Genomic DNA, 16,092 nt, shown 5'->3' with positions numbered 1-16,092 from the left:
TCACACTATGTCTTTTGGTGTTACGTGTTGTCAGAAAGACGTGTAACTGATGCATGAGTGCTCTCTGTTCAAACTGTTTCTAATATATAATTTCCTTGTCCAGTGTTCTTTCAATAAGGGTACCTAGTCTTGTAAGAATGTCAGAATGATGCAAATTAAAATGCAGACTACATGCTTATTTATTAAAATACAGCATTAGGTAACACCCTATTATACTGCAGTCCTTGTGACTCAGAAGAAAACGCAATTATTTCTTTTCTCAAATTGGAACATTTAGCTTAAATAAGCAATGGGAAGTAATGAGTAATCTAATAAAAATACCTATATATAATAATTCTTTTTATGTGAGATTATCCTATTCAAAGTTTTTATGGGAAAACTTTCAGATCAAACAAATATCTCATTATACCATCAACCCAATTCACAAATGCTTTTCTGTTTCTGAATAAACATTCATAAATCTGTATTTATTTAAACATTTTTGTCTCTCAATGTGTCTATATAATATGACCCTAAAATAGGGTTAGTAAAATAAAATTTTTGGAAATTTGCGGAAAAATATATATCTGAACAAGGAAAATTACATTGGACCCACTAGATGGTTAAAACACATTAGAGACCTCCACCAGTAAGCTCTGTCAGGAAAGAGCCACATGGAAAAGTGACACACTCCACTGAATCATCTCAAGGATTAGAGGTTGCATAGAGAAGGAACCAGGATATTGTACAGCCTCTCTATAGATCCATTTGGAGTCTGACTTTGAGACTACATTTGAACTCTCAGTCTTCCACTAGCAGTCTCCAGGGTGCCCTCTTCCTATGTTACCTGTCAGCCTTCTTTACAGATTATCTGCTAGGGTCTGTAATGATAGGACACCTTATAGAAAGACAAAACACATTTTCTGAACCAAGAAAATGAGGGTTACTCATTTCTAGGATCCTTGTTATTCTCTGGGAGCCCAACCTCTTTGATGGCAAGACCAAGACAAGCTAAGTGTCAAATCTAAATATATATATTTTTTTTACTTTCTTAACTCTGCTAACAAATGTTGTTGATTTGCTAAGGTTCAACTACATTACCCTTTAAGAGAAGCAAAGAATGTTGCTTCTTTAGTGTTTCCCTCAGGTCTCAGAGGTTGGTTCCCATTGCTTCCTAAGCATCATTCTAACTAGAACCCCACGTTTAGCCAAGCACATGTTTAGCTTGAATGGTACCTATTATTGAAAGGGAGTCTGTATTTACATTAATACAGAGAATACCAGTTTAGAAATGAGCCTGATTGCATGGTTCATTTTGTTCTCCTTTGTAGAGCCAGGCTGCGGCCCACTACAAAGGCACGAAACATGCCAAGAAGGTCAAAGCACTGGAAGCCATGAAAAATAAGCAGAAATCTGTAACTGCCAAGGACAGCGCAAAGAATACCTTCACCTCCATCACTTCCAATACCATCACTTCCAGCTCTGACAAAACAGGTTAAGCAATACTCTTTGTTACTGTCGTTGTTGTTGCTGTTGTTGTTGTTGTTGTTGTTGTTGTTTTTGTCTGGGGGTCCCCTCCTTTGTCTAACCCTATGTCTGTTGAATTATGTGCCTGCTGCATTGATTCACGCTTGAATCCATCTTTCTGTGTGATGATAATTGCTCCTTTGCATTTTTTTTCAGTATTTTTGTGACAGTCCCTAGTTATCTTCCAGATTTTGCCTATTCTGGCCTTCCTGTGGCTATTCAGAGGGACACAATAATCATAAGTGCCTTGAAAGCCATCCCCCTACTGCCAACCTATTTTTTAAAGTAGATCTTTTCACTGTGTATGCTTAGCACCGTATACACGGTATCTTAGCTTATAACTTCACAGCGGATTTGATTTAACTGTGAGTCCTCAGCAAAGTATGCCAAATCACTAGAAAAAAGAACATTATTATTGACAGGCCTTATTCTCATAAATTCCAAGCATTGCATGGCTTTAAGTACTGGCTGTGTGATTCTGGGCTCCTTATGGCTGAGTAACCTTCCCTCAACATAAACAGGTAAGTGTTATTGATATCAATTATTCTCTTTAAGAGTCCTCACACTGAGATAATGGTCTCTGGATGGTCCCTTGGGATAGGTCCTGCAAACAGTCAGTTTATTCACTGCATGGGAAATCAGTAGAGTTTAACCTAACCGGGCATCTTAAAATATAAGACCGTCAGTTTTCAGATTTTACATAGAAGTTAGATCTGTGTGATGTTATCATAAGAAATCACTTCCAATAATATAGGGGGTATGATGGCTGCTTCTGAGTCTATACCAAGGGATCTTTGAGGAGAAGAAGGGTTTATAGTCCTGGGGTCCATGGATGGTGATATCTTACTTAGAAGAGCATCTTCTTCTATGCCTGATGAAAATAAAAGATGCTACCAATGAGGGTATAGAGTATATGCAAACAAGTTCATTATAGACAGTAGCATTCACTATATCACACATAAGCAGCTCCAAGGTTCTGAAGGAATCTGAAAGGATCAGAGTAAAGCTAAAGGGATGCTGGGTTGCAGAGACAAATAGTATATATTTTAACCAGGATGTTTTTTTTCTCTCTATTCACCTTCAATATCGTATTGGAATTCCTAGCCAGATCAATAAGCTAAAAGGCAAACATAAAGAGGATCCAAATAGGGAGAGAAGAAGTGAATCTTTCCCTGTTTGCAAATGGTAGGATCCTGTGTTTAAAGAACCCCATAGACTCTTTTCCCATGGCCCTTAAGCTAATCTAGAACTTTTATAAAGTAACAGGGTATAAAATTAAATCACAAAAATCAGTAGTTTTTCTGTATACCAACAACAAAATGATCAAGGCTGAAGTCAGAAAAGCAGCTCCATTCCAAATAGCCTCAAAAATAAAATAAATAAAAATGTCTAGCAATGAACTTAACCAAAGAGATTAAGGACCTCTATGATGAAAACTTTAAAACCCTAAAAAAAGAAATTAAAGCATATTTAAGGAAATGGGGAAAGCTCCCATGCTCCTGGATTAGGATGATTAACATTGTAAAAATGGCAATACTGTCAAAAGCTATGTACAAATTCAATGCAATACCCATCAATATCCCCCAAACATTTTTTTAAGAATATAGAAGAAGCACCGAAAATTCATATGGAATAACAAAGACCCTATATAGTAAAAATAACAATCCTTAGCAGGAAAATCAGTGCTGGACTAATATCAATATGAAACTTCAAACTCTAATATAAAGTCATAGTTATAAAAACAGCCTGGTAATGGCATATGAACAGGCCTGATGACCAATGGAATAGAACTGAGACCCAGAAATGATCCCTCAGACCTATGGCCATAAAAACTTTGATAAGGGAGCTAAAATCATCAGATGAAAGAAAGCCTGTTCAACACATGGTGCTGGCAGAACTGGCTATACATATGTAGAAAACTGATGTTATATCTTTATGTATCACCCTGCACCAGAATCAATTCTAAATGGATCTAAGACCTCGAGGTAAGAGCAAATACCCTGTAAATATTACAGGAAGGGATAGAGGATACACTAGGGCTGCTTGGAATACGTCGAAACTTCCTATATAAAGATGCAGAAAGACAACAAATCTAAGAAAGGCCGGATAAATGGAATGAACTAAACTGTAGTGCTTCTGCATGGCAAAGGACATAGGTAGCAAGTTAAATAGAAACCCTACAGATTGGGAGATGATTTTCACTAGCTATAAAACAGACAAGGACCTCATATCAAAAATATACCTAGAATGCATCTTGAATAAAGTTGCTGTTACCACCATTGTATACCCTCCATATCTGCCAACCCCACCCATCCCCTCAAGGTACTGCTCCTATTTTCACATATGTTCATTGAATATTATGACTGTATTTATTCATTTTTCCTCTCACCACATGTTTAAGTGAAATTGCATCATTAGACATGATTTTCTACAAAACTACCCATGAAAATTTTGTATGGAATCTCCCCCAACTAAAGAAAAATAACCTCCATCCATTAAGCCCTTTTTTCCAGTTGCATTATGGGCTGACAAAATTAAGCTTTCTTTCTTTTAATATTTTTAAATTTTTTTATTCTAATTATATTATATTCACCAGATAGAAGGTGCATGTCTTAACAATCATTGTCTTTTAATATTTTTAAAAATTAATCTTTTTTTAAAACAATCATGTGTTCCCTTATTACTAGCTGCTCCCCTGTTCTGATTCAGAGTACAAATCTGGAACAGCTCTGGGCTTGTTCTCTACGATACTGAAATCCTTGGCAGGAGGAGAAGGAGATAAGTCTCTAGGATCAAAGATCATGTCTTTTTTTTTTAACAAATAGATTATAACTCTTCTGCTTAGTGCACAAGGGTGTTCTAGGAGCTAGAAACTTATCCACTTATATAAATGTCAGAGACACATGAAATCACAGTATACTGGTTTCAACAAACGATCTCAATAACAAAAATCAAATTATATGAAAAAACGAATTCCAATTATATGTAAAAAAATGAGTTCTTTTGGAAAATGCAAAGCATGCAGCTCTGTGGTAGATGAGAATCACTGAGAGAGCTGACATCAGTGCAAAGGGACCTGAATTAGAAAGTTGCAGGTGTCCTTGATGAAACGAGCATTTGAACCAATATTTCCTTTTATGATCTCAAATCATGTATGTTTGTAAATATAAGTAATAGTTATACGAAACACTTTAGGATAATTTCTACATATAACCTGTTCACTATTAGTTTATATTGCTATTTGCTTGCTTTTGAGAAACGGTCTTTCTACACCATGTAAAGTCTGACCTCAGATTCCCAGTCCATCTGTCTCACCCTCACGGTGAGTGCCACTCTTCCCAGTTTCTCCTCTGACTTTATGAATTTTATTTTTTGTCTTTTCCACCCTTGCTTCTTGATTTAAGTTGGTCTTCTGGCTAGAGCAATGAATGAAAAGAAATATTTACTTGAGCAGCTACTGGCAACCTATAGAAAGACTAGTTTACCTGCTTTGATATAAGGAAGCATAGAAGCATCTCCTAACATTCAACCAAACATTTATTTATTTTTAGAGATAATGATAAAAATTGGGTTGGTGAGTGGATACAAAGAAAAGTTTATAGGCAAAGCTAATACTTTAAAAAGGTAAAACACTCAAAATTCTTTGTGCATAAGAGTGGTTACTACTCATTAAAATACATTTCGCAGAATAAGCATTTCTAAAAGAAGCCCGAATAACTGTCTATTTTCTTGAATATCAGATGTGAAGAAAGCAATAGCACAAATCAGTGAAATGGAATTCAGCATAATGGGAACCTGAGGGAGGACAATGCAGGAGGATTGAGAGTCAGAGGCCAGCCTGGGCTAAATAGTAAGATTCTATGTTTAAAAAAGAACACTACAGTGAATTAAATATTGAATAGAAGTCAAGAAACAACTTGCAAAGTATTTTGCAAAATGTAACTGCATTTCTTTTTTATTCTGTTATAAAAAGACAAATCCTGAATTGAGTCCTTTCTATGTCCTATTAACAGCTGGTCTTTGTGCAGTTTTGATTCTTGAAGAATTCTCCTTCCTTCCCATGGTGTTATTATTCAGCTTAGGACCTTCCAAATAACTAACCTCCAGATCCATGCAGTTTTTGCAACCATGCTTTTCTTTTCATATGAACTTCACACCAGGGCGAGGCTGTAAAAGAAACTAGCCAAGGCTTTGAGGAAGGGAAAATGAAGAGTCTTGAATCACCAGGCTTTTCTAGCTAATTTTTAGTGGAAGTGACACATAACTTTCCTCTTGCTTTCCTTCCTGCAAATTCACATGACTGAGCCCAATCACAGCAGGCCAGGAAGAACTTGTGTCCAGGGAGGTATTGGTGAATAACTACGTACATTCTCTGGTTAGCTTCAGCTCTCATTTGTGCTTAGATGTCTCAACATTGTCCAGACATGTCTGTTATATCCAGACTTGTTTTTCCATGGCTTGGCTTGTGGTCACTTACATGGGTAATGTTTCATAGGTTCTCAAAGGGAACTAAAATAGATCTCATCTTGACCATTGTCCAGTTTTCTCTCTCACACATCATTTCTTGGGTCTTTTTGTTTGATTTTGCTGATATTGGAACCCAGGGGCCTAAGCACTGTCCCTTGGCATTTTGTCGCAAGAATGACATCCTATTAGTTCAATTTCTGCCTTTTTCTTTATGGTGCTTAATTGGAGAGAAGAATCTTGTGGACTTTCCTGCCCATCTTGGCTTCCAAATATGGTTCTAGCTTCCAAATATAATCTTAGATATAGATAGGAGCCACCAGCACCTGGCCCATCATTTCTACATTTTAGTGCATGGTTCAGACTTCAAATCTGGTTTTTTCTTCTAACTCAGTCCTTAGAACCCACTTCCTTCTTTCCCATTCTTAGAAGGCATCTGTCACATTTGTGTGTGTGTGCGTGTGTGCGTGTGTGTGTGTGTGTGTGTGTGTGTGTGTGTGTGTTGTGTCTGTGTTGGGGGGGAGGGCTCATAGGGCCCTGGGCACTGAGCGCTGTCCAGCTCTTCAGCTCAAGGCTAACACCCTACCTTGAGCCAAGCCCCACTTCCCATTTTTCTAGAGGTTAACTGGAGATAAGAATCTCAGGCCCTTTTGTGCTGGGGTTGGCTTTGAACCTTGATCCTCATATCTCAGCCTCCTGAGTAGCTAGGATTACAGGTGTGAGCCACTGCACCCAGCTATCTGTCACATTTTTATGCCTTTGTTATCCCCCCAACCCCCAGAATCTGGCCTTGTGGTCTGTATCTTGCAATTCCCACGCTCTGTGTTCCCACAACTGCATCGTTCATTCTATCATCTGTTTGTATGCCAGAATGCATCCCCAAGGAGACCTTCAGTGTACCTTTATGCTGAAGCTGAGCTGATCCTCATGATTTTACTGATGATCCAGGTGAGGCCAGGGGCTGACCACAGCCTGTCCTTTCAAGTTTCTCTTCCCCTGTTTACCTGAATGCACCCTGCCAGAGTTATAGCCCACTGTCCCATCACTTCTTCTTAGACTGTATCTAATTCTTCTGCTTAAAATCCCTGCATAGAAAGGTCCCTACATTCTTTTCCAGCTATTTTAAAGCATTCCTCTTGATATCTATTGTCTTAATGTATCTTCTCGCCTTCTCTCATGCTCTCTTTTACATTTTTTTCCCAATAGAGTACTTTTTTATGTTAAAGTAGTAAGTAGTTGTACAGTTGGGGCAATCGGGTTAGTGATTTTTGTTCTTGAATAAAAGGACAGTCAATCTTTAAACTTGCTTTTATGTGTATAGTGCTTCTATGAGTTAGTAATGGTTCTTGTGAATTGTGTAGATTTTGTGATCTTGGCCACCACAAGTTAGAATGGTAAGTTTGCATGAAAGGTTTTCAGGAAGTGGTCTTTGGTTTTGCTTCTTGAGATTCTCTAGTTCCTCAGGTAAAGAACTCTTGACATTTTTAATAGCCCTTCAGTGACTATCAATCAGAAGTTAATTAGCCTATGGAGTACATGGATTTTTCCCCAGTCTTCTCACTGGTTATGTCTGAGAACATTTTTCCTTTAATTCTCCTCTTCAACCCTTAGTGAATTGCAAATATATTCACCTGATAAAATCACTAAATTACAATTTAAATATGCACTTTTCATTCTCATGACTCAGTCATCTCATGCTCATTTTCCTGTCTCTTTTTCTTTATTTTTTTTTTCTTAAATAGCAATCCAGGGATGCTGTGCTCATTAGACTCTAAGGTGCCAGAAATAAAATACTTTTGACTCTACTGTTGACCAAGTCTATGACAGCAAATTAACATTTACTTTTTGTATTAATAATTGGTTCCAGTGACTTATTACTTTTTTGGAGTCACAAGATTTGTTCACGGGTTAGGGAGAGAAAAAATTTTTCTGTCAAGACAAAGAAGATCTGATAGAAAATGAATGGCAGCCAGTGGCTGGAAGTAGATTGATCAAGGAGCAAAAGCTTCATGGGAGAATTGTCAATTCTGAATCACTAACCTGGGTGCTTTATGTACCTGTACCTCACTCTCCCGAACTGGCCCTTTACACCAAACCTGGTCCTAAACAAAGGGAAAAACCCAATCTGTCATTTAGAAAATGGCTGACTATGGAGGACAATGAGAGCTAGATTTTTTGTTGTTGTTTTTTTTTTTTCTTTTTTTTGTTGGTTGTGAGGCTTGAACCTGAACCTGGGTTCAAGCCTGGGTGTTGTCCCTGAGCAATTCAGCTCAAGGCTACTGCTCTACCCCTTGAGCCACAGTGCCACTTCTGGTTTTCTAGTGCTTAATTGGAGATCTCACAGCCTTTAGTGCCTGGGCTGACTTTGAACTGTGATCTTCAGATCTCAGGCTTCTGATAGCTAGGATTATAGGCTTGAGCTTGGATTTCTTCACATTGACTTCCAATGTCTCTTACACTGAAAATAGTGACAAAATGCGACTTAAGCATCACTCAGAAAACTCATGTATCCCTATATATTATGTATTATGTAAGTGCATACATGATTTGGCATGTGATATAGTACATATACACACCTAATTGTATACAAGATTCAGTCTTTAATGACTGTCGGTGTGTCCTACTCTGCCAGGTGTTCATAATCAGTATGTAGCTCTTTAAGAAGCAAAATACATTCTCTTGTGGATTAAGAATATATAGCTCTGTTGAAATGCAAGAGGCAACATAAAATGATTTGAAAGGGGACATATTTCATCAGCTCTTATAGATCTGGTTCAGTAGTCTACAAATGCCCCTCTTAGCATGTGGAAATTATGCCAGCTCCTGGGGTCTTTCTTTTCTGATCCATTCTCCCAAACAAAGCCTCCCTGGGACCATCATTCCAGGATAAAAGATCCCACAGCATGCATCTCAGCTCAGAGCTGAAGCACCATTGTGAGACCATTTATGCCTAAGTGCTTTCTCTTTGCTTAGTACAGGCTGATTGGTCAAAGAAAGAGATTTTATCAAGTGTCCCCGGCTCAAGATGTGTGAGAAGTTGCCACAGATAGTGCTGGCAGTGCTGGCAGCAGATCGAGAAAGAAATTGAAATAAATAAATAAACAATAGGAAATTTAAAGAAAAGGGAATAGGCTAATACTTATTTGAACATCATGAACCCAGGATATTTGTACATGGATCAGTGACAACAAATTGCACATTAAGGGTGACATGCAAATAAAAGACACAATTCTGTTCAGCTCTTTGGCATGCAGAAGGAAATCAAGATGAATGGCATTTGGCTGATTCCACAAGGCTGATAAAAGGTTTGACCTAGATACATTACATAAAACCATCCTGGAATCACAGCGGAATTTTGCAGTGGCTTTTGCATCCTGACAAGAACATGTTGTCTCATATTCTCAACTTCACAAGTAAGTAAAGTTGTAAGGACCTAAACCTGAGAAAGGAGTCTGTCATCCAGCTTTGTTCAGGTCTTGGGGTGTGGTATGGAGGATAAGAGAGAAATTAATCTAAATCAGTGAGCTCAAGCATAATTTTGTACTAGAGCCTAAAAGCAACTGGGCTGTGTGTTGTGTGTGTGCGTGTGTGTGTGTGCGTGTGTGTGTGTGCGTGTATAAGCTACATGAGTAGCAATACCTCTTCCTTCTGAGGGCCTGATAATTTAGTGTTTGAAATAAGCTGACATCTGGCAGATTAATAGGAGAAAACATGCCCAAATGTTCCATGTACTCATAGGTAACACAAAACAAAGAGAACTGAATACCCTGAGCACTACCCAGCAAGCTCTAGAAGCATTTGTAACTTCCTCATAGGGATTAGGGGAGAGGAGATGTAGAGGGAAGTACATTTGAGGAAGGGGGAAGATGAATGTTTCCCCCAAATAGTTTAATCTATTACAGAAGCTCTCTGGGTGTGTCTCTGACTGCCAGACTTCTCTCTTGGGACAGGAATTCATCTTCCCCTAGTTGATAGATTCCTGGTAATTGGGGGGAGGGACAGGATGACACAGGGTTCCTTAGAAAGTATCTGTCCCTAGGCAAATAAGGAGAGTTCATATAAAAGGGTTTCCTGCATTTGTTGCTTCCCAACTGTTCCCAGCTTGAAATCTTAGCACATCAATGTTTGCCCTGGTGTGGCATTTCTTAAATTCCTTTGATGTATACATGCATGTGGGTGTCTCTGTATATATGTGTGTGTGCATTATATGTATATGGCTATCTTCACCAGAAATATTAAATTTACAAAATAAATGATAAATTGAACAGCTCACTCATATCTATGATATGCCAGATGTCTGGGTGGTATTTGAAAATTAAGTTTAAATTCCCAGTGGTTTTGTCTACAGATGCCTTATTTCTAGAAGCATCTGCATTGGTATGCATTCAGGAAGGATTTTCCCACCTTTTTAGGCCATTTTTAGAATCAAATTCTGTAGACATAAGCTTGTATAATGAAATATTTTAGTTTCAGAATAGAAATCATAAATACAGTGAGAGATTTGAGCAATGATAATTATGACAAAATGCCAAATGATCAATACTAAAAAATATTGTCTTCTGTTTTTGTTCTGTGCCAAAAGATCTCAATCTTCCTACCTTTTACTTCCTGAGTAACTAGACATTACAGGTGTGTATTACTACAACTGGTATCATATTGCTTTAGTCAGGAGACATTATACTTCTATAGAGTTCTTAGTCAAAATGACACCCAAGTGAAAAGAGGTGTTTTATTTTCACCCAAGTGAAAAGAGGTGCATTTATTTTCTGCAAATTCCAAACTTTGGAGCATAATGGGAGGACGTTTGGGTACTATAGCCCTTGCCTATCATTTCTGTCAGGCTTCCCTATATACTCATGTATAGCCCAGGAAAACTGGAAACTAGATATAGCCATGTGGTTGCTTGAGCCAGGCCTCCTCTCTTCATCCTAAGCATAGGTGTTCACCAGGCATGCACAAACCCAGCCACACTCACAGCTTCCGATTCCAAGTTTCTATATGAACTGGGTCTTATAATGACATTGCTTATTTGTGTGTGTGTGTGTGTGTGTGTGTGTGTGTGTGTGTGTAAAACATCTAGCTACTTGATGAAATTTGTACCCTTATCACATAAATCTCTGTACTAACAACTATCACAGTTTGATCTTTAATAGAACTATCCAACATTACTGGCCACATAGGAAATTGAAATAAACATGGGATTCCACCTGCAATCAGGATAGCCATCGTCAAGAATACAAACAACAACTATGTACCATTGCTCATTCCTGTAATCCTAGCTGCTCAGGAGGCTGAGCTTTGAGGACACCAGTTTAATGTCAGCAAAGGCAGGAAAAATCCATGAGATTCGTATTTCCAATTAAGAGTCAAGAAAACTAGAAGTGGAGCTTTGTCTTAAAGGATCGAGTACTACTCTTGAACAAAAATGTTCATGGACCATTTAAAACAAAAAGAAAAAAGAATACAAGCAAGAACAGAAGCTAAAATCTAGCAAGAATGTAGGGGAAAAGGCACCCCAATACAATGATGATGCAAATGATAATTATTGTAATCATTTTATAAAATAAGTTTGATAGTTTCTGAAAATGTAAAGTAGAACTCTCCTGGAATTCAGTAGCACTACTTTTGATATTTATCCAAAACAATATATGATATGAATATAATTGAGGCACTTTGCAGTACTATTTTGAATTGCTTTACTAAAAAGACAGTACAGATGCCCTACAACTAACAGATAGATCAAGAAAATATGGTATATGTACACAATATTATTCAGTCATAAAGAAAGCGTATTTAGTTCACTTGTAAGGAAATGAGTAGAACTGGAGATCATTGTGTTAATGAAGTAATATAGGATCAGAAATAAACTAGGATTGCATTTTTAAAGCATAAACAGATCCTAGACATAAAAGGGGTGTGTGTGTGTGTGTGTGTGTGTGTGTGTGTGTTGTGTGTTGTGTGTTGTGTGTAATATGACTGCAATTATGGGACTTTTGGGTAGATGAGGGGGAATAGAAAAGGCAAAAAGAATGATAGAGGTTGAATAATAGTGAAATACTTTTGAAATTCTTTATGTCTATATATGAAGATGACATAGGGAAGCTCCATGAAAGCCGTTGACTTTCAGACACCTAGAGAATATGTGGAGAGAGAATGATAAAGGAGGTTAACCTTATTAAAGTAGAATGTATGCATGTGTGGAATACCATGGTGAAATCCCTTTATACAATTAATATACGCTAAAGCAATAATGACAGCCAAATAGGTGCTGTTGGTGGATAGGTACCATTGAGAGGGGGAAGGCTAATCAGAAGAAGTAAAGGAGGGTGATTATGCTCAAAATATGTACATGCATAAGAATGAAACAACCCAGCATGGAATTATTTTCCAATGGGAGACAAGGATGAGGAAAACTGAGAGAAACTTGATCAATGTATGTGAATATAGAAATATCAAAGTGAAATATCCTCTGCAACTAATATGTGCTAGCAAACATATAGAATAATTGTAAGTACATAGTACTTACAACATGATTCCAAGAATTCTATTAGCAATTAAAGGTAACGCATTCCAAATACAGCAGCAATTTAACTGCATACTGTCAATATATTTTTTATAGCTGATATCGCCTACATTTAACTAGTATATAATATAAATCAAGTATCTTAACCAGTGTAACTTGGAATTTGCATGTGTAACCAGTGGGCTGAGCTTTTCCCAGAGACAGCATAAAATTAAGTTGCTATTTTAATTATCATAATTGCATTCAGACTCATCATTAAATTACTGTGCTGCTTCAGTTTCTAATGAGAGTTAAGAACATTTCAAACTGCTCTATTGAGTCAGATTGACTACATTGAACTTTTATCTGTGACAGGAGTATTAGGTTAAAGAGGGCAGAGAACACTTTGGCTATACAGGCTAGAATGTATACTCTATTAGTGCACAGCCCATCTCTGGCTGGCTTTGCTTGATTATGACTGATGTGGTGGGCAGTTTTGACAGTATTTCAGTTGTATATGATGACTGAAATCAATCACTCTCATTCTCACTATTACTACCTGGACAAAGTCCAAGGTGAAGGTCAGGATAGACAATATACAGCAGTACTGAAACTGACCTTTTTTTGTCCTTAGTTTAGTTTCTCAGCCAGTAAAAGATGTAAGTAAAATCGGGGAGAAATAACACTTTTTTTTCCTGTGCACCCTTTAAAGTAGAATAGTTTGTAGAATAGGAAAAACGTGTTCCTAATTTTAACTGATATTGTCAGAGATCTGACTCTGATTCAAGAATGGTAATTTGTCTATCTGTCCATCTATTTATCCATCCATCCATCCATCCATCCATCCATCCATTCATCCATCTCCATTTAGATTTTACTAGACATAAGATTCAGAATCAAGGAAAACCAAGTTCCACATTCAGTGCTCTAACTTCCACACATCTTATATATGATTAGCAAGACAAGTCAGAAGTATAAATTTTAATTCAAGGAAAGACAAGACATAGTTGAAGAAAGCAGCAGGTAGGTAGGAATAATAAGTCCTGAGGAAATGCAATTGCCCATTCATATGAAAAAGGTGGAAAGGCACACATGTACTGTGTACTTAGAGTTCTATGTGTGCCATCCTGAAAGAAACCCTTCATGTGATGCTTCATTGATTCAGTGTTTTGTGAGTATTCACCATGTACTCCCTTGTAATTATTATTTGCCACTCTTTCTCTCTAGTAGCTCCTGATAATGGGGTAGAGATCAAAAGCCTCTCATGAAGTTAAGTTTTCTCCTGGAGGACAGTGAAGGAGAATCTAACTCTTATAAAATATTTTTCTTTGCAACTAAAGAAACTTCACTGAGGTCAACTATTCCTATCAGGGGGAGCGTGAAAGCACTTCATCTGTCTGGGCTTCTTGTTAGCATTATCTTTAATTTTGGCTGCTCACATCGCCACTATATGATTACACAGAAGCTCCTCTCGTTTTAGCAAAACCATCAAGCACGTGTAATACTTTGTGTTGGACAGGGCCAGAGTATTAAAGGATATATCTGCTCATGGTCTTTGCTCTATGCATCTATATTGTGATCTTTTCCTGCAAATAAGCTGGTAAGAGGTCAGGTGTCAAATTATGATGGTCCCTCCCTTAAAAAAAAAACCTAAAGTAAAAAAAAGAAGAGAATTGCTGAGCACAAGTGTGTGCCTGCAGTACTAGCAACTCTGAAGGCTGAGATCTGGATGATTGCAATACAAAGCCCTGGCAGAAAAGTTTGCTAGACTCCATATCCAAAATAACCAGTATAAAAAGCAGGGCTGGAGATGTGATTCAATTGATAGAGTATCAGCCTTGTTAGCAATAAACCATGAGTTCAAGTACCAGTATTGCTTAAAATTACTAATTAACTGATGGAAATGAAAATCATGCCCCTACTTATTGCCAGATAAGAAAGTTTTGCTTGCCACTAGAAAGTAGTTTTTTTATTAGTTTTTATCAAATTTATATTAGATAATTTATGGCTTATACCTAAAACAATTTCAACCTTGGTTTTTATGTTTATGCTTGTTTTATAGTGTTATCTAGCAAGTAGAAATCCCTAGCAGAACAAAAATGAAGTCTTAACTACAAAAGAAAATAAGGGTTTTTTTAGGTTTGTTTTTCTATATGAATATAAAAACTATCAAATAAAAATACATGAAAATCTCCATTAAAAGAGATTAGATTCTTAACATAGATATTCTCTCCTAAGAATTTTTATGTTGTAAGTGTATTGTTAGGTACTAATTCTTTTGGGAAATCATGATGTTATTTTGTGTAGTAATTTTGGTGACTACAAATGGAAAAAAAAAGCCAACAAAACTGGAAAGCATTCCTTCGTGGAATGCTGCATGCTCTGTATGTGCAGCTTCTCTCGCATGCTATTAAGAAACTCCAGCAAAACATATAGTGACACTTAGAAAAAAGGCACAGTTTTGCTGAGAACTTTTTGGCATTGGTTCCAGGATCCTCTGAGAACAGTAAGGATGCTCAGGTCCTCTGTCCAACATTTATTATGTCCAACATAGAATTTGCAGACCACAATAATCTATAGATAGCTTGTAATACCAAATATAGTGTAGATGCTATATCGCAATTTTTCAGTAGGTTGTGTATTCAATAAGGATCACATGGCTATAAGACATTGGAGATAATGTCATTCAAAATTAAAGTTGATAATTTTTCCTACATACCCATTACTTTTCTAAACCAAAAAAAATGTAGTTTTCAGTTACAGGACTGCTTAAAATTTTTAATATGAGCTGGGCGAGGTAGCTCATGCCTGTAATCCTAGCTACTCAGGAGACTGAGAGCTGTGGATCAAGGTTCAAAGCCAGCCTGGGCCATGGAGGTCTGTGTGACTCATATCTCCAATTAACCACTAGAAAACTGGAAGGGGTGTTGTGACTCCAGGTGTAAGGCAATAGCCTTGAGCTGAAGAGCTCAGGGACTGTGCCCAGGCCCAGAGTTCAAGCCTGACAAAAAATAAGAATAATAATATTTACTCATTTTATTATAAAAATTTTTAATATGAAATGCGGTATGTTATCCTCCTACAAACCTAAGGAAACCTGAAAGACCTTTTTCTGAGTCATTGGCATTTTAATTTCAAACCAATTGCAAAACAAAAATCTTCATATATCCAGAAATTCATAGTAATCCCAGTTATTGCTCTGTTAGCTGACGTATATCACAAACCTCTCAATTACCAAGATTGTAGGAAAACTAATAGAATCATGTCTTCTTATTATTTCCAGTTATAATCTCTATCAATAGTCTTGTCTTAGTCAAAGAGATGGGTTTCTAATAGAGTTTTTCTATTAAAAACAAACATACAAGCAAAGACACTTCTGTGCAATCCAAGATTATAACTACATAATGTGCCTTTGTGTTTAAACAGATGTAAAAGCTGGTGCTGAGGAATTTTACAATCACCCAGTCACCCATTTATCATGTCTTTCAAATGGCTTTTTTGTAGCTTTTGTCATTTGTGGGACTGGAACCCTGGGCAAGGGCATTGTCCTTGAGCTCTTCAGCTCAAGGCTACTGCCCTACTCCTGGAGCCACAGCACCACTTCCAGTTTCCTGGTGGTT

The 16,092-nt window shown here is 37.3% G+C and overlaps 1 protein-coding gene across 9 annotated transcripts in view; it reads left to right on the top strand.

Moving 5' to 3' along the window:
• The window catches only part of Znf385d (zinc finger protein 385D), a 581,998-nt gene that overhangs the window by 498,606 nt on the left and 67,300 nt on the right, over window positions 1-16,092 (top strand). For all 9 annotated transcript variants that reach the window (XM_090322093.1, XM_090322125.1, XM_090322141.1 and 6 more), the window contains one exon: window positions 1,311-1,473. In XM_090322093.1, coding sequence (XP_090178219.1) covers window positions 1,311-1,473 — 163 coding nt within the window. The remainder of the gene's footprint in view (window positions 1-1,310; window positions 1,474-16,092) is intronic.

Source organism: Megascapheus bottae, chromosome 2 (genome assembly GCF_031878675.1).
Source record: "Megascapheus bottae isolate mThoBot1 chromosome 2, mThoBot2.hap1, whole genome shotgun sequence".
NCBI classification, from domain to species: Eukaryota; Metazoa; Chordata; class Mammalia; order Rodentia; family Geomyidae; genus Megascapheus; species Megascapheus bottae.
This window is presented reverse-complemented; position numbering and strand designations above follow the sequence as displayed.